General features: G+C 39.4%; 1 protein-coding gene across 3 annotated transcripts in view; it reads right to left on the reverse strand.

Annotated features, from left to right (window-relative positions):
* Positions 1 to 19117, reverse strand: part of EP300 (E1A binding protein p300) — a 74491-nt gene that overhangs the window by 14639 nt on the left and 40735 nt on the right. For all 3 annotated transcript variants that reach the window (XM_046646023.1, XM_046646024.1, XM_046646022.1), the window contains exons 9-20: positions 18007 to 18124; positions 17152 to 17326; positions 13633 to 13710; positions 13044 to 13153; positions 11334 to 11471; positions 10301 to 10738; positions 9139 to 9318; positions 8764 to 8908; positions 5783 to 5901; positions 4344 to 4583; positions 3828 to 3916; positions 1782 to 1862 (exon numbers count right to left, since the gene is read on the reverse strand). In XM_046646023.1, the coding sequence (XP_046501979.1) occupies positions 1782 to 1862; positions 3828 to 3916; positions 4344 to 4583; positions 5783 to 5901; positions 8764 to 8908; positions 9139 to 9318; positions 10301 to 10738; positions 11334 to 11471; positions 13044 to 13153; positions 13633 to 13710; positions 17152 to 17326; positions 18007 to 18124 (1911 nt within the window). The remainder of the gene's footprint in view (positions 1 to 1781; positions 1863 to 3827; positions 3917 to 4343; positions 4584 to 5782; positions 5902 to 8763; positions 8909 to 9138; positions 9319 to 10300; positions 10739 to 11333; positions 11472 to 13043; positions 13154 to 13632; positions 13711 to 17151; positions 17327 to 18006; positions 18125 to 19117) is intronic.

Here is a 19117-nt window from a genome sequence, read left to right on the forward strand (position 1 = left end):
TTTACATAAAGGAAAGGACTTTATAGTAAATCTATCTCCCCTTACAGGAAATGGAGACCCCAGTAAGAATCAGAAACATGAGTTTGTTCTTCTTTTCCTTTTTCAATTGTGCCTACTACTCAGTATTAGGCATTTACTAACTCTTAAGAATTTCATGTTCCTAGACCGAGCTATGAAGGATGGTGTGTATACAGGGAGCTAAACTACTATTTAAAAATAATATTAATTTTTCAGAACCGTGTAGTCAAACAACTTTTTATATTAAGAGAAAATTTCACTATTAAGAATACATATTTTAGGTTGCTTACAGTAACCCAAAAAGGTAATTTTAAAGGGTGAAACATTTTTATTTTTTAGCATTCATTTTAAAATTTTCACATGGCCTCCCAACCTGGTGTAACATACCACACTACTCATAGCCTCCCAAATACAGAAGCTAACAGTCTTATCAGGGGGCCCAACTTTGACTACTGTGCTTCCTCCTCACAAAAATGAGAACAGCTCTACATTTAAACTGTTTTCCACTATAACTAGCTTAGAGATTCATCTCAAAATGGCCTAAGTCCTCGTTATTCAAAGTGTGTTCTAAGAACCAGCAGCACAGAAGGACCTGGGAGCTTGCTGGTGATGCAGACCCTCAGGCCCACTACAGACCTGCAGAACCAGAAGGGGGTTTCTGTACTCTTCAAAGCCACAGATGTGCTGCCCTAAGGTTCAGGACATGTGGTAGCCACTCAACAGTACCAATGGTAAAGCTGCCTGCCTTTCTTGCAGGAGGGAAACCTAGCTGGAGCTGACTTCTCTGGTTTAGCCGAGGGTCAGAAAATCTCCTTGGGGACCAAGGGGACCCAGCACCTACTCTCCAGATCAGCACTAGACCCTACTACATTATATTTCAATGGAGACTGAAGGAAAAGTGCAACTTCAAAACCCAATTTGGAAAAATTAACCAGTTTTTCTCAGAAGCCCTCTTTTTACTAGTAACATAACTCCATACTTTTTGGAATGTTCTAAACTGCTTCTCTTTATTATAGGTTAAAACAGGGAAGAAGCTCAAGAATATTTAAAGCACACCAAACAGTTCTTTCTTCCTAAAACAGTCCGAATTTGAAACTGGTTTGTCTCATTAAATCTTAGAGGTTAGAAGTACTATTAGGCAGTTTATGCTGTTTGAAAATTTTTCTTGGCATTTACCAAACAACAAAAGCCTGTGAGATCGCAAAGGTCCAACCAAGTCTAATAAGTTACTCTAACAAACTCCTAAACCCCTAATGTCATTAAATGATGTTCATCACTAGAATGACTTTGGTATTGTTGACACCTACAGGAGAAGGATGCAAGGTGGTTATTTGTTCAATTCTCCCTCAAACTCAAGACACTTAATGATGAAGTTCCCTTGCGCTATATAACCTTTTCATTTTTAGGAGAGAAGCTGATTGTTTCCTTACAGAAGAAACAGATCTAAAATGACCAGCCAAAGCTGATGTACTGCCTAGAACAGCACTGACGGAACTTTCTGCTATGATGGAAATGTTCTCTCTCTGTGCTGACCAACATGGCAGTCACTAGCTACAGACATCTAGTGAGTATTTGAAATGTGCCTAGTGGAACTGAGAAATAATTTTTAAATTTTATTTACTTTAATTTGTATTTAAATAGCCATCTGTGGCTAATGGCTACCATACTGGACAGTGCATCCCCAAACCTCTTAAGAGGCTAAGCATAGTCACCTGACAACTGAAAAAGAAGACAACGTTTTCCAAAATAATGCAGTTACTTACGTTTGAGGCTGGGAAGGGTCATCCCCCAAAGAAACGCTCTCCCCTTGGATTTCATTGAAACACTTCTCACAGAAATGATACCTGTCGGCAAGAAGGCCATACTGGGGTGAACTGTTCCGTTCACACAACATAGCCAAGCCAAGCAACGAAGCCACCAATCACAGCAGGCCAAGGAGGGGGACGGGAGCAGAGAGCAGGTCATCAACGGCGACAAGGACATTCAATGATGCAGATTTATGGGCCCCACAGTTTGGGTTTTGTTTTGTTTTTTTGTTTTTTGTTTTTGCAATCAAAGCCAAGTGCAGACAACGACAAGCATGAGGGAGAAAAAAAAAACACAAAACAAACGAAGAAATGAGGGATTGCAGGACAACGAAAAACATAAAAGCAAGACAAGACAACACAAAGCAGAAAGCCAAGGCAAAGCACAGATTAGCATTAAATATCTCAAATGGGATCACAAGTAGCAAATGATTACAGCAAATAAAACAAAAAAGTTTCACTTACACAGACCTACATTCTTTCAATTTAGCAATTAATGTTATTTGATGCAAATAATCAAAAAAAGGGAGGAGGATAAATATACTGGTGAGAGAAGAATTGCTACTCTATTACCTAAACAGTGATTACACTTCTCCCTACTTAAAAAAAAAAACAAAACAGTATGGATACAGTACCAGAAAACAAATCACCTAAAAACTACTATAGGTTGAAAATAACAAAATATCATTTTGATCCCAAGGAAGCCACATAAGTTAAAAAAAAAAAAAAAATTGTTTTTCAATGAAAACTGTGCATATGCAGCTAAATACTGATCATGGCCATCAACTGACATTGTTTAAACGGCAAAAGAAAGGCAGTGGCATGTGCAGGCACATGATTATCCGTTCCTTGGTACAAAGATTACAAACACTGTAGACGGATAAAAATTCAAAAATGGTATAAATGTCAAGATGGTAGCATGAGAAAAGCTATACACCAGTTGTTACTTGCTTTTTGAACCTAAGGTGTTTCCAACAACTTGAGACTCACTTTTCCTAGGTTTTAATGAGTAAAAAACTGTGGATTCTAATGACTACAAAGCATTAGGGGAGTGCACCTAACTTTCTGTAAAGAAAACAAAAAGTTTAAGTCACTTTTTCAAAGCTAGAAATCCATCTGTAGCACACAAGTTCAGCAAAAACACCACTGTGGGCTTAGTGTTACTAAAGAAGTAAAGGGTATTAACTGCCCGGCCTTGCTCTTCCTATCTCAGAGCCTCAGGTAAACACCCCATGCAAGCTATACTCTAGGCTAGTCACTGAAAGAAGGAGACCAATCATGGTTAAGACAGATGAGTGAATGGAATTTGTCTGATTACAGCCATTGTTTGGGCAGGAGAAAATAGACAGAAGTGCCCAATTTGTTAGAACCCTACCATCCACTGTCATATGCAAGTCTTTCTAAGTAACTGTCTGGTACAGAGCTATTTTGGGAGCTGCTCCTTTTTCTTTGCTTAATAGAGGCAAAGCAAATACTCTGGGATCCTCTGTTTTAGTATACTCCAAGAACAACTTAAGGACAGGCTGCACACAAAAGGGAAACATTTCCAAAAAGATACAGCTGGCTAATAGACATCTGGCTAAAAGTTTTCTGCATAGGTTTTGGGAAAGGAGATATAGTCAACACAATTTCATGGACAAGTAGAACGACTAGTTTGAAAATCTCAGTTTTGCTTGGGGCTGTGGTGAGCTATGAAAGGACAGTGGAAAGAGAATTGGGGTCTGGGATATAATCCCATCTATGCCACCAACTCATCAAGTTGCTTAACTTCCCAATCCTGCCTTATAAAAATAAAGGCCCAGATAACTGACACAAGGCTACTTTCTGCTAGAAAATTGTTGAATCCTGCACACAAAGGCAGAATGTCAAGACCAGAACTTGTGCTGTACAGTTGTTTTCAAGCAAATTACACACGAAGCATGACTGTATGTGTGCTGGTCCATCCGCATGCACTCCCTAGACCCGCGGACACACGGACCATGGTCCACACGTGGTCGGGCTTACCTGTTCTGGTAACTGTAGTAAGTGGCATCACGAGGGATTGTACATAACTGTTTGCCATAGCAACAGAGTGTCTGTGGAGAGAATTCCAACTGCAAAAGAAACCATTTGTTAAATAGCACATAGGCCTCAATGACAAGCTAGGATATTTACACTGGCAAATCAGAAACAAAAGTGAACAACGTCTTATTCTCATTTATATTAATCATAATGGGCTGTTTCAGTTTCCAAGACACTTCACAGAACTAAAAACATTATAGTTTACTACTGGATTACTTTGCCACTCTGAGGTAGGCTTAGTGGTCATATCTTTCCACCACTTACCAAAGAACTCAGTAGGACAAGAGGAGCTCGATATGAATTAGTATGCACAAAAAAAACAGTACATGCCAGGCACTGTGCACTGTGCACAGTGAATATGATCAAATCCTTACTCCAGATGAGCTTACAATCTGATGATTCAGGATTCTAATTGGCCAAGTTTTCAATACAATTCTTATCTGTGCAAAAATTTCTTACCTTTCTGCCACAACAGTATCCAAGGCTTTGCATGACTGGGTCAATCTCTTGTTCGAAGACCTCAGACAGCTTGGAGCAGTATTTGTACACCCGTGATGTTTTCCGATTATATAACCAGGCGTTGTTGAACATAAGCCAAATGTCGTCCACGTACTGCCAGGGCTCCTGATACTGTCCAGTGTCTAACTTCCTCTTGATGGTAGAAAGATCCATGGGGCTCTTCACAATATCAAAGTAATCCTAGAAGGACAAGTGACACCAAACAACATTACTCAATACTCAGTATATTTAAGGTAGATGGCGTGTCTTCCTATCATCATTATTATTTTCCATATAATGTTAGGTCTCTGACCTGTCTCTATTTCCAAAGAGTTGATTGATGCCCATAACTTCTTTAAATCATCAGTCTACAGAGATACAAAGCAGCTCAGAGGGCAGAGAGGATAACAGAGCTACTACAGACTTCCCAGATAGCAGGCTGATGGTCTACTAAAGAGACTTCAGATGCTTTACCATAGCATATGTGTGATCAGTTTAAAGACGGAGAAGTTAAAGACCCTTAATGTTTTAGTACTAGGAGCCTACAGATAAAGAAACTAAGCCTAGGGACTATCAATGATCCATCTAAGGCCACAGAAAAATATAGGGGGGAAAAAGTTCCTAACGGATTTTTGCCCCTCAAAGTACTCCATTGCTTTATCCAATAACCACTTAAAATCCTCAAATGAAACCTGCCAGTAGCCTGGTGTATAAGGGCAACCTTATAAGCAGATGAAGCTTATTTGAGTCCACCTCTTCTATCATGAACTACTGTTACTCAAGAGATAAAAATGATAAACCATATGACCAGCAACCCCACTCCTAGATATATAGCCAAGAGAAATAAAAACATACACCCCTACACAAACCTATATGTAAATATTCATAGCAGTGCTATCTTCAACAACCAAAAAGCGCAAACAACCCAAATGGCTATCAACTAATGAAGGAGTAAAGAAAACATGGTATATCCATATAATGGAATATTGCTGGGCGATAAAAAGAAATGAAGTACTGATTTGTGCTACAATATGGATGAACCTTGAAAACATCAGGCTAAGTGAAAGAAACCAGTCACAAAGAACCATACACTGTATGATTCCATTTAATCAAACATTCAAAACAGACAAATCTATAGAGACAAAAAGGAGCCTAGTGGTTGGCTGGGGGTTGGGGGGCTGTGGGAAGAAACGGGGAGTTGTCTACTTATGGATATGGGATTTCTTTTCTTGGGTGATGAAAATGATCCAAAACCGACTATGGTGATGGTGGCACAATTTTATGAATACACAAAAACCAGTGAATTGGACATTTTAAATGGGTGACTTGTACAACATGTGAATTATATCTGAATAAAGCTGTTAACAAATGAAAAAAAAAATCCAAAGTACTATACTTACAGGGATTCCCAGAAGCTGAGGGTCCACAGGTTGACGAAAGGGAAGGGATTCTGGATCCTGTCGGTAAAGTGCCTCCAATGTTGGCATCAGTGCCTGTCGTAACTCTTCTGGTTTGAAAACTTAAGAAGAGTACATTTGAAATTAGTTATCAATTACGCAAAACAAGAAAAAAAATGTTAAAGTCAAAGCTATAAAACTATCTCAAGAATCACAAACATAAAATTGCCTACATTGTCCCCATGGCAGTATCACTAAGGGTGCACTTCCTGTTTCTAATTCCTGGTCTGCTTCAGGTAGCACCTTGAAAACACCATATCTAGTCACCTTTTTTGTTTTTTTTTTAAAGGAAGATTAGCACCGACGTAACATCTGCTGCCAATTCTCCTCTTTTTGCTGAGGAAGACTGGCCCTGAGCTCACATCTGTGCCTATCTTCCTCTCTTTATATGTGGGACGCCTACCACAGCATGGCTTGCCAAGTGGTGCCATGTCTGCACCCAGGAGCTGAACCGGCGAACCCTGGGCCGCCGAAGCGGAACTGCAAACAACTGCTGTGTCACCAGGCTGGCCCCTCTGGTCACCTTTAAACATCCTTCATGGCTCAGCTAATTTTTCAGCCACAAATTCAGTTATGATAGTCTCGACCAAGTAGAAACAGAATCCTAAGCCTTCCAAAAACTTATGAAGACATTTGTCAAAATAACATTTCAAAAGATGCTGGCGATAGAAGCGAAATGCTGTCAAGCAAGAAAAGAAAGAAGTCCTCGTGTGTGGTATCAGTATTTGACAGTCAGAAATTAGACCTGGTATTGCCTCATGACTAAAGAGATCGGAATCACTGCAGGGAAGGGCCCCTCATTAAACACTTGAGGTTTCCAAGCTTAGGGGTTTTTACTTTGTTTTTTAAGAGCTGAGCTAACAACCGTTGCCAATCTTTTTTTTTTCTTCTGCTTTTTTCTCCCCGAATCCCCCCAGTACATAGTTGTATATTTTAGTTGTGGGTCCTTCTAGTTGTGGCATGTGGGACGCCACCTCAGCATGGCTTGATGAGTGATGCCATGTCTGCTCCCAGGATCCAAACCGGTGAAACCCTGGGCCGCTGAAGTGGAGCGGGTGAACTTAACCACTCAGCCATGGGGCCGGCCCCCATTTTTCACCATTTTAATGGTAAACTTACTGTTTTAATAGTAAACGTTATGTTTCAATCTAAAGAAAGAGAGAACTAAATCATTATTACTAGAACAATGTTCTCAATCAAATTACATTCAAATGTGTTCTCAGTGTGCGTCCTGAAAGTCAGGAAAGATTTGCTGATGTCTCCCAAATAGAATTAATTTATGCTATCATTCAAGAAAGCAGTCATTAAGGGTCCAGTTTCGAGCTTTAAAACACACTCTGAGGAGAGGCCTTATTCCTTCTTCTATTCACAAATTAATTTTTATGCCTTTTATTTATTTATTTTTAAAAGATTTGCTCTGAGGGGCTGGCCCTGTGGCCGAGTGGTTGGGTTCGCGCGCTCCGCTGCAGGCGGCCCAGTGTTTCGTTGGTTCGAATCCTGGGCGCGGACATGGTACTACTCATCAAGCCACGCTGAGGCAGCGTCCCACATGCCACAACTAGGGGGACCCACAACGAAGAATATACAGCTATGTACCAGGGGGCTTTGGGGAGAAAAAGGAAAAAATAAAATCTTAAAAAAAAAAAAGATTTGCTCTGAGCTACCGTCTGTTGCCAATCTCCCTTTTTTACCCCTCCCCAGAGCCCCAGTACATAATTGTAAAAATTCCAGCTGTTAAGTCCTTCTAGTTCATTTATGTGAGCTGCCAGAACAGTACGGTTACTAACAGACGAGTGCTGTGATTCCGGGCCCGGGAACTGAACCCAGGCTGGTGAAGCAGAGTGCACCGAACTTTAACCACTAGGCCATCAGGGCTGGCTCTTCACAAATTAATTTTATCTTGAGGGGGGTGTATTTGTTAGTACATTAGATATTTTTCACCTAATGGTGGGGGTTGTCATGAAAAAAAAAAATCAAACAGATGGGAGAGGTTTCTTTGTCTCTCATATTTGGTTATGCTCAAAATAAACAGAATTTGAGCAAATTTGTGAGATTAGCTGTTTTAAAGAGATTCCTAATAGTAAGATTGGGTTTGTTGCAGCCTACATTAAAATAACACTTCAACATACACAAACTTTATTTTTAAAGGAAATTAAATTTTTTACCTCCAACATTGTAAAGTACATTGTACTAATGGAACACTTTGATACACATCACCTCCAGGAGCCAGCAGACTCCCCCTTGAGATAATACCTATCTGTGAAGGGGCCACTAGAGCCACAATAAGTTCTAGTCCTAAACAAGTTAGTAAGCTAATTTCTGTGGGCACTGTTTAACTCTGTGTGCTAAGCAGTGCTGCTTGCTTGGCTTGACTCATTAATATTCAAGCAGGGTGGTTCAGAGCAGAGACTCTGAATCGGCCTGCCTGGCTTCACATACCAGCTGAGTAAGCTGGGGCAAGTTACTTAACCTTGCTGAGCCTTAGTTTTCTCTCCTATAAAACAGGGATCAACGATCTCACAGTTGCTGTGAAGTTATTAGATGAGACACTAAAGGTGTGTGGCACAGGTGCCAGGTGTACAGTAGGTTAACAATAAATGTTACTAATATTATAGCTATTATTTCCTGCATTTTGGTCAAGGATGTTATTTAACAATTATTCTTCTCTGAAAAAGATATTTTGAGAGACTGTTAACCATCCAACCCTAGGGAAATGATGGGTGTGACTGCAGGAAGCAAATATACCTAAAGGAAAGAAAAATTCTTTTCAAATAATAGTAATAATGAAGAGACCAGGCCAAGGGCTCCAAGCTTAATGAAATCACATGAAAGTCAACCTCTCAGGCCCAAGAAGCTCTATCCCATTCTACTCAAGATCTTTCACTCTCCCCCCACCTCCAGCAATCCAGAGCCAAAGGACTTACTCTTCTTCTTTGACTGTCCTGGGGCTGGAGATGACTGGGTAGCTGAAGTACTTGGCTGGGCTTCCTCCTCTTTTGTTTCAGTTTTTAATTCAGTGCCTCTCTCTTCTGTTTCTGTAGGTTCCACTTTACAGACTTCTGCTTTAGTCTAAAAGGCAAGGTAGGAATTTTTAGCATTCCAAAGACATGCAACTGGGAAGCAGTAAGATCATTATTTTATGTACCTTACCCTCTCCTGTCCATGTATCTCAAGACCCTTTCTCACATGGAAATCAGTGAAATAAGACCTAATTATCAGAATACTTTCCTTAACATTTTTAACTGGGTTCCTAGACTGAGGTCCTCACCAAATGACAGGAATAATTACCCTACTCTCACCTCTGGAATATCCTCTGGTTGAGTATCTGCTGGTTCTGGTTGATCCACTTCCATCTTAGCCTCCATTTTCACTTCCTGTGAAGGCTGCTTCTCAGGAATGGTCTGAGAATTCACTTCTGTGCTACTAGTAGATGGAGGGTTTGATACCTGCCCTTCGATGCTTACAGCTGGCTGGGAAAGCTGGGCAGAAAGAAGGGAAAATACAAAAAGTTTGCCAATTATACAACCAGAATTTAAGCTACACCACAGAATGACATGATTAACCAGCTATTTCTAGGCTGGCATCATTAGATCCATTTATGATACTTCCACTCACTCTGCCTGTTTCACCTCCCGGAAGTAAATTCTACTTAAGACAGGAGATTGAGGACTGGCAAACACTGGCTGGCTGGTTGTACCAAGAAGAGCCAGCACCTCTTTCTTCAGTAACTATCACTCTGAGGCAGTGTGTGAGGGGTGGGGGTTTCAGAGATGACTGCCTAAGAGGAGCTCACATTTACAGAGAAATGGAAAGAAAATAAGCATGACTGGCTATCTTGCTTTGCTTTTAACTTCTCATTAGGAAAAGTTTCAAATGTACAGAAAAGGAGAAAGAATATAATGAACTCTCATACTGAGTGGGTATTTTGAGGCCCTCACATTCTTTTGGATAACTAGGAATCTCTCTTCTTCCTACGTTGTCTAGTGAGAAACCTCATAATCAGAAGACAGCATTTTCAAGAACTATCCTACACAGAATAAAATCACGAGTTTCCTTTCTGTACTTGGCCCTTCCTTGCCTATCAGAGGCCAGGATGAAACAGGTGCTGATGAAGTGTTTTATGAAGTAGCTGTTGCCCATACCTTTCTCATCTTAGATCATGGTTTTCTAACGTTGGCTAAGAGTGAAAACACTCATAAATCCATGATTTTGTTCATTTGCTCTTGAATACTACAGCTTAGACTGTTTGGAAAAGATTCAATATCAGATCTAAACAAAATCTTTGAGCTCCTTCTATGCTAGGTACCACAACAGGAAGGGAAAACAGAAAGGAAAAGAAAGTTCCTAACTAAAAGCGATTCTAGTCTAACCAGGGAGACTACAATAAGAGATGGCACTATAGCATAGAAACTGCACAGAAGTAACACTAACATGACTGCCTAAACCCAGGTCTCTGCTTACTGGAGTTGCAGGCTGCGGAGGCAGCAGTGGCGCCGTTGGGGTGGGAACAGAGGCTGCTGTACTCTGCTGTGAGAGAGGCTGCTGCTGCGGCTGGTCAGCTGAAGAAGCAGCAGGAAGTGAAGGCTGCACTTGGGGAGGAAGTTGCGTCGGTGGTGGTGTAGGTGTCTGCCTTGGAGGCGGATGTAGAGCCTGGGACTGAGGCCCAAGTGGCATGGCTGGAGGTGTAGGAACAGGGGCAGGAATTGCTGTTGCTGGTGGCTGCTGAGCCCCTATGCTTGGGGGAGTGTGGTGAGGGGTGGGGGTACGACTGGGTACGGGAGAAGGTGAATTCTGATGCAGAGCTGGTTGAGGGAGAGGGGGACAGTGAATGTGGCTCCCTTGAGACCCTGGAGGCATTATAGGAGAGTTCACAGGGCAGGAAGAACTGGACATTTGTGCCTGTTAAAATGAAAAACATAACAAGATGGCAATTCAGAACAGAATTAAAGAAATATTTACATAGGGAGGATACACGCATTTAAGGACACAAACTGATTAAGCAGAAATTGGCAATGAATGTCTCCATTTCAAAACGTGTCAAAAATCCTGTTATTGGGGGGATATCTTTGGATAATTCAACCAAAATAGTACGTAATTAAGTAGATTTCAAAAAATGTAGCAGAATGGCCTCAGCCACTGCAGGGACATGGACAGGAGAGGAGAACGTTTTGTGGCGTTCCCATGTTCTCTTCAGCCAGAGTTCTTCCTTTTGCATTACAGCTCTAAGATTTCATTTAAAAAAGTATTCACTACTAAAAAAAAAAATGATTAAAACTATCAATTTACTCTATTTCCTAGTTTGTAACAACACCATTGCTATGTCACAGAGTAATCTCTTCATGTTCAGAATACCGTTTATGTCCATAATTGTTCTTATTAAGAACTTAAAAATCATCTATTTTCACTATTTGCTGCTACCCTTCCCTATAAAACCTACATAGAGACATTTCAAGAATCATGAAAACAAGTAAAAAAGTCTATTTGTGAGACATACTTGAGACACTGGTGCTTGACCGCCAGATGGAGCCAAAGGCATATTTGCTACATTCATTCCCTGTGTTGAGAACTGAGGCTGGGGAAGGAATTGGCTCTGGCTGGAAGGCTGCTGCATGCGAGGTCCGTAGCCCATAGGCTGCACAGAAAGAACACAGAGCACCAAATTGCTTCATTACAGTGATTCTACTGCAGCTGGAATCACCAACTGCTCTGGCTCTGCTGTGGGGAGGGCAGGGGAGGAAAGGAAGAAAGTGGTGCAACAGCTGACTCTCACGCCACGGTAATGGAGAACTAAGCCTCCTCTAAGAAATTACAAGACAAACATATTCTCTTGATACACAAATGCACCCAGAACCTTGGCAAGGTACACAGGTTACTGTTTCTTTGCATACTGTTTGTTAAGTGAGGAGAGTGAACCATAATTTCATGAGGTCTTTGCTCATGTCACTAGTACTGTAATAGCACAGACTGCAAGACCCCATAATGGGTACAAACAAGTAAAATCTTACAAGTTGTGGCTGAACCTGGTAGCATTCATGGTCCACAAATACAGTAAGATTGCTAAATTTCACTTTTAAAATAGCCCAAAACAAAGCCAGGCCTTTAATAAAGGAAGGAATTATGGTGTACCAAAGGCCAGAAACTTACTAACATAAGAAAAGTATCTATCTGTCTTACAGATAAAAATGAAGACTAAGACTCCTCATTAAACAAGACAGACTGCTGCCAAGACATTAGGCTAGACAACTTCAAAAAGGCTCAAGGACTGGAAGAACAAGCTAACTGTGAAAGACAGGGTGAGGATTGGGGCCAACATGGAACAGTGGATGAATAAGGAGCAGTGAGATGATGAGTCCGTCTTATCATCTCAAAACCCAGGCAACTGCTCCTCCATCACCCTTGCAAAATAGTTTCCTGCCTGGGTAGGTTTTGTGTTGGGGGAAGATAGGCATTATGGAAGAGAGGTGACTATGTCAAAGTGTGCAGGCTACTCAACACTGACAGTCCAGGGAAAGGTGACTGGTTGCTCTTCTAAGTGTTCTAGTAGTACGACTGAACAGTACTTGGAAGCATCTTTCTTTTAGTGTTTATTTTATATAGATTATAAACAAGAATTCATAACTATATTGGGTCCTATAATAATATACTTTAGAAACCTTTTTTTCTCATTTAAAGCTGTCAACAGCTTTCTGGAATTATTGCTTACAGAGCATTTCAATTTACATATGTAACAGAATTTAATCATAACGAATCCCAGAACGTACATTCAGGACATGGCCTTTATTCAAAATAGAGTACATAATATAACACCCTTAATACGAATTTTCTTCAAATTATATCTTTTAGTATCTCACTGATAATTTCTGTAGGATAAATTTCTAAAAACAATTTACAGGTAAAAGAGATAAGTGAAAATTAAGGATTTTAGTATTCACTGCCTAATTGTGGTATATGGTTTAGTTTTCTTCAATCCACTTTTAGAAAATATTTAGTGTCACCTCTCAAACACATATAATCATTTAATCCCGTCCATATTAAGGGTCAAATACAACAGAATTACAGAAAGAATCAAGGTTAAGGATTTATCACTTACAGTTAGCAGTTTAAGCAAGTGTGAGAATTTTTGTTTACAAAGTAGAAACAATGAAAAAGGATTTTTAAAATGTCAGTAAAGGCCAAAAAGATTACCCAAAGAGGTTAAACTTACTGGGTTCAGAGTTCCAGGTTGAGCTAACTGTCCATGGTGCTGAAGAGGAGAGGTTTGCCGGGGTCCAATAGGGGGCTGGGGCATACTCATCTGGCCAAATTGATTCAAACCTGTGAATAAGTGTAAAACATTAGATCTGAACACCTTCATGGAACTAGAGAATAAAAGACAGAGTTCTTATTTCTGATTATGTATCATTTTATAAGGATAAATAAAGGAACCTGCTTTCAACCGTGAATGAATCTGTTTCATTGATAGTAACCACAGAATGGCATTGTTAATTAACATATGGTCTCTGAACCAAATTTTACAATCTGGAATAAATTCCATCTTGGCCAATTGTTTTTTAAATGGATGCTTGATCATTTAATGTCTTTTGCCCCTTAGCCTGTCAGCCAACTGCTCTTCAACCTGCCTTCCTCCCTGGGCTTCAACTCCAAAAGGTTTCCTGATTTCTCAAGCAGGTAATTATGATACTCGCTGCTGGCCTGAGGCAGGAACCAAGGTGGCAAGTATAATCTTGTGGTACATCAGGGACTTTGTTAAAAAAAGGCCATCGTTAAGGACACGGATTTCTTTCATAACTTACCAGGTTGTGGAGTTATCCGAGGCATCATCTGGTTTGGCACACTGCCACGGATCATAGACGGATCAGGTAGAGGGCCATCTAGAGTAGAATAGAGATGATTAGAAAAGAATCTTTCAGCCAGCTGCCTTTCTCTTAAAAACAAAGAAAAAAGCCCCACAAAATATCTTCAGTAATATCTTGAAGAATTCAGTCTGAATCTCAAAAGAATAAAGCCATGAACTAGACAGAAACATTAAAAAACGTTAGTTCTTGAATATGAGAAAATGCCTCCAAATGGTTTGTTTCAGTACATTCCTTTATGAACCAGAATGCTTTCAGTTAAAAAAACAAAAAAACAAAAAAACAAACTACTATAGCATTTAATATGCTACTGTTTAACTAAGCCCAATTCTTTGGTAAGCAGAATACCTCAACAGACAAGAGCTTTGTCCAGTGACCAAATTTGATTGTGTATGCCAATAATATGTGTTTTGTGCACACAAGCCCACTGTGAATGACTTTCAACAATATACATATTATACTACACTACAGTTCATGTACCTCTTAAAACAAATACAAAGATAGAAATAATTAAAAATGAGACTAAAATATCAATATATAAGTTCTAAATGTTTTCTTGGGTTATCTGCATACCCTCTAGCACAGTGCTTCCCAACCTTTTCACATCACGGTGCACAGAACAAATATTTCTTCAGCACCCAGGGGACAAGATGCATGTAGTGACCCAGCTCTATCTTGGACACCCCCTCACCCGAAGTGCTGTATGCTCAAGCCTTAGGCATACTTGTGGCAGACTGTGCTCTGAAGAGAAGCCCACCACTTCAGACAACTCTCAAATTTTCCTGCCATTTTTGCTCATTTACTATAAAGTTTGCTATACTAAACAGCAACAAAAATGACTGCCCAACTATGTGGTTCACTGTAATTCAAGTTACTAAGTCCATAAGGATTTACTACTAATATCGCTCCTAACAAAATTATAATATAGTCAAATTGAAAACTGGAGAGAATGCTGAACATTTATTTATCTACAACCGTGCAAGATTTACAAAATAACAAGTGTACCCTATGTTCACTATACAAAGATTCGAGAACATAAACAAAAAGAGATAGACCTCTGCTAATAGTTCTAATCTTCCACATACACTTTATACAAAATAAGGTTTTCTCCTAATCTATGAAGAAGTTTTTTCCTGTCAATAATATAGATAGGCATTACAAGGTAAATGGCAGCAGGGGCCAGGCAGTTGATTATCAGTGAGTGAAAAAGATGAGGCCCCTGAAACAATAGGGATAGGGAGGACTATGGTGAAGTGGAGAAAGCACAACCCTTCTAAATATGTAACCACTAATCTAGCTCTAGAGAGTGGTACCCCTCCTGGAAAGAGGGCCAACCTGCTAGATCCTTCCATTTTTAAAGGAAGCCAGAAATCCAGATTGTAATGCAAAATCTTCTGATTTTTAAATATGTGAGACTAATCAAATGAAAAAATAAAAATGTAATCCTACTGCCCACATCTGGCCCAAGCACTTTTGCTTACAACTATGAAATACCTGATGGTTTGTACTGACTGCATGGTCTAAATGCACCATAAAAATCTACTCTTGGCCCATTAGGCAGCTCTTAATTTTTCATGATCATAAGGAACATCTGGTGAACACTTGAAGGAACATTTTGGTGATTCTCTTTTTTTTTTTGGTGAGGAAGATTCACTCTAAGCTAACATCTGCTGCTAGCCTTCCCCTTTTTTTGCTTGAGGAAGATTAGCCCCAAGCTAACATCTGTGGCCAATCTTTCTCTACTTTGTATGTGGGTCACCATCACAGCATGGCTTGATGCGTGAGTGGTGTAGGTCTGCGCCCAAGATCCAAACCCCCTAACCCAGGCAGTCAAAGCAGAGTGCAGTGGACTTAACTACTATGCCATGGGGCCAGCCCCCTTGATGATAAATTTTAAGACAAATATTTAGAGATAAAGAATATATATATACCCATATAAAACCATTAATTAAAATGTCTACCATTCACATTTAAATACATACTCTCAATGCAAAAGACACACACAGATACACAATCAAAAACTTTGTAACATACAATCTAAGTATTCAGGAATCCTACCACTCCCACAAGAAATTAATGTTAACAGATTAGTATTTATTTATTCCCACTTCTTTCTGGGCATATGCCACATTCCAGAAAAAATGAGACTATAAAACACATACTTGCCTGTCATCAACTTTCTCTTACAGTTTTCCTATTTGTGAAAAATCGAGTTGTCAGCTTCTTATTCAACCCCATTAAGAACTAGGTTGATCTTTTTCAGACTGCACATACATGTTATTTATATTCACTTATTATGAACATCTTTCCAGGCCAATACACAGACCTACCATAGCCCCCCTTTGATTATATAATAAATGCATGCTCTTTGCCAAAAAGACAACTTTATAGAAATACAAAAATGAAAGTTCAAGTCTTCCATAATCCTTCCTCTTACTCATATAATCATTTTCTATGCAAATATAAAAATTAGATAAATTCACAATGAACTTAATACATCACATTAGGTGAGTGTGAAAACTGTGTTGTCCACTTTTCCCATTGTGTTTGTCTTTTTTTCAACTGAGATATAATTGACATTAGTTGACATCCATCAGTATACAGACTTAGAAAATTTTTTTTCTTGTGATGAGAACTTTTAAGATCTACTCTCTTAGCAACTTCAAGGCCTGAGGGGGATGAATTTCTCAGCCCGCCTATAATCCACTAATGGCGTAAGAGTTGGTACCTGCTGGCTCAGTGGGCAGTACCTATAGGCAGTCAACCTTCCTTGACTCAAGAAATATAGATTTTTCCCTATCATAGCCTTTCTCACGTCATTTAAATAGCCTGTATTCTTACTCACTATTCTGTACCTAGCTCTGTATTTCACTGCTTGGAACCTAGTAATGAGTCAATGAATGAATAAGGGAATGCGTAATAATGTTGGTTATCTGGTTATTAAATCAGTATCAGGTCGAGAAGGCTGCTGTAATCAGAACACTGAAACTGATGAATTTTAAATGATGCTTCTAAAAAAAATAAATAGTTCTTACCCTTCAAACATAGCGTGTCAATAAGTAAGTGTGACAATGTAAGTAACATGATATCGTGTGTTTAGAATGTATGAAAACCGGTGGGGCTTTGAACCTGCTCAGCCTACATCTATTGGCTGCCTACCATATGCAAGTCAGTGAAAATCTGTGGACTATTATTATCTAGGTGTCACTATGAGAGAAGAATATCTTGGGTCTAAAAATGAAGCCAGATTATCAAGATATGCTTAGTACCATGCCCAGAAATCTTAAATATAGTGTTCAGCTACTGTTTTTTTACTAAAGGATGAATTATTTTTTTGCAAAGGCAAAAAAGGGTCATTCAAAAACTCTAGAATTACACAAGCCAGTACAAATTAATGACTCTGATTAGAAACCATTTTATTACCAATTTCTCCCTAAAATAATAACAAAAAGCACTTACTAGAAGTCATTCCTGGTTGTGGCTGCCCCATGTTAGGCCCTGGATTCATAGAAACTGGCACCATGCCTGCAGCGTTCGGTAGCATATTCTGTTTCTGTAGTCTAGTCCTTCGTTTTTCTTCTAATTCTTTCTGGATCTTGTAAATCTTCTCAGCTAGCAGATGGTAATATTCCGCCTTTTTGAATTTTGGAAATAAAATAAAGATGAGGAAAAGAGAGGGCTAGCATCAGGTAACAGAAAAAATGAACTATAAACAGATATTAGCTTCTTTTACTAAATGGGGGAAAAAATCTAATCTACTTTCTTAGATCATTCCAAATATAAGCTCATGTTTGTAATGATCTCCTGAAAAGCAGCTATCTTATGAACCTATTCAATAAAAAGCATGACTTCTCAGAGTAGGTTTACAAAATATGTGTGGGCAATTTAAGCACAGGGAAAGACTATGCCACATTTTGAAGAGATGCCAATTTAGAGAGGAAAGTTCAACTGATGTAAAGAAACTAGACTACTACTTAAGCTGAAAACACTAAGCAGCTGATTCACCATATTCCAGTGAAAATAGCACAGAGCTGGTTACAGCTCAACCACTTTTTAAGTTGACAGAAGGACAACCCAGATAAAGTGCCACATGAGTGCACTGTGTTATTAAGAGGAAAAAGTGTAAGATTCTTGATGACATACACTTTAAGAAAACTGCTTTGTTATCTCGACTGTGCACAGTGAGAATAAGACAGGAGAGCTAAAGGGTATCCCCTAAAGTATAGTATTACTTGTCGATGTTACAAAGAGGAGTAAACTAAACAACTAGAACAAGCCCATTTCTGACTTTATACAGAAAAAATAGATGCTCACTCGATTATTTGCAGATTCATACATGTCCCCTTCCACTTTCCGGGCATATGCCACTAGGTTTTCCATCCGTCTGTCTTTTAAAGCAGCAGGATCGGGAGTAGGAAATATGGCTTGAACGCTAGGAAGAGAAAATCCTACCACTATTATATTATGTCAGCTTTTCATTCTCATCATAGAAATGTACAGTACTTTATACTTCTTCTTGATTGGTATTTTCTCATTTTTATACAGTGAACACATTAAGTAAAATTTAAAAATTAGGGGTGGGATGTGCTCAAATATAAAATACTGACTGAAATGAAATTGTCTTTTTATGGTACACACAGGGTTTTCCGGATCAGAATGTAAGAAATGACTCCATAAAAATACTCTCTGGTCCGTGTCACTCTAATGTAGAGCAAAAACTAATACTGTGCTATTTGCATAAAGCACAAAGTAAGGAAACCTGACCTTTGTCATAGTATCAAGTAGCAACAGCCTTCAGATCCTTCTACTCTCCTCAATTTATCATGTTTAGTAAAATAAAACCTATTCATCACCACCAAATCTTCAAAGATCAAAAACTTGAAATGGGGGCCAGCCCTGTGGCCGAGCGGTTACGTTTGCGCGCTCTGCTTCGGTGGCCCATGCTTTTGCCAGTTCAGATCCTGGGCGCAGACATGGCACTGCTTGTCAGGCCAGGCTGAGGCCACGTCCCACATGCCACAACTAGAAGGACCCACAACTAAAATATACAACCATGTACTGGGGGGATTTGGGGAGAAAAGAAAAAGAACGGCAACAATTGTTAGCTGAGGTGCCAATCTTTAAAAAAAAAAATCTTTAAAAAAAAAAAAAAAACTTGAAGTGAAGGGGACAGAAATGCATAACGATTCTGCTCAATTCAATATCTTTTACTCTCTAGCAATTGCCTACAAAATGCTTGGCACTAGTGTTCCTAAAGAGTGACAAATGTGATTTCCAGGCACTAATTTTATCATTTGGACACCTCACATTCAGTTGTATAGTACTTGAAGGAACCAGATGGGGAAGGAATAAATGGAAGTTTAGAAGAATATCTGAGTTGGTAAAAAATTCACAAGCATATAATAAACTTTCAAACATCAAGTCA

The sequence above is a fragment of the Equus quagga genome, chromosome 19, assembly GCF_021613505.1.
Source record: "Equus quagga isolate Etosha38 chromosome 19, UCLA_HA_Equagga_1.0, whole genome shotgun sequence".
In the NCBI taxonomy this organism is placed as follows: domain Eukaryota; kingdom Metazoa; phylum Chordata; class Mammalia; order Perissodactyla; family Equidae; genus Equus; species Equus quagga.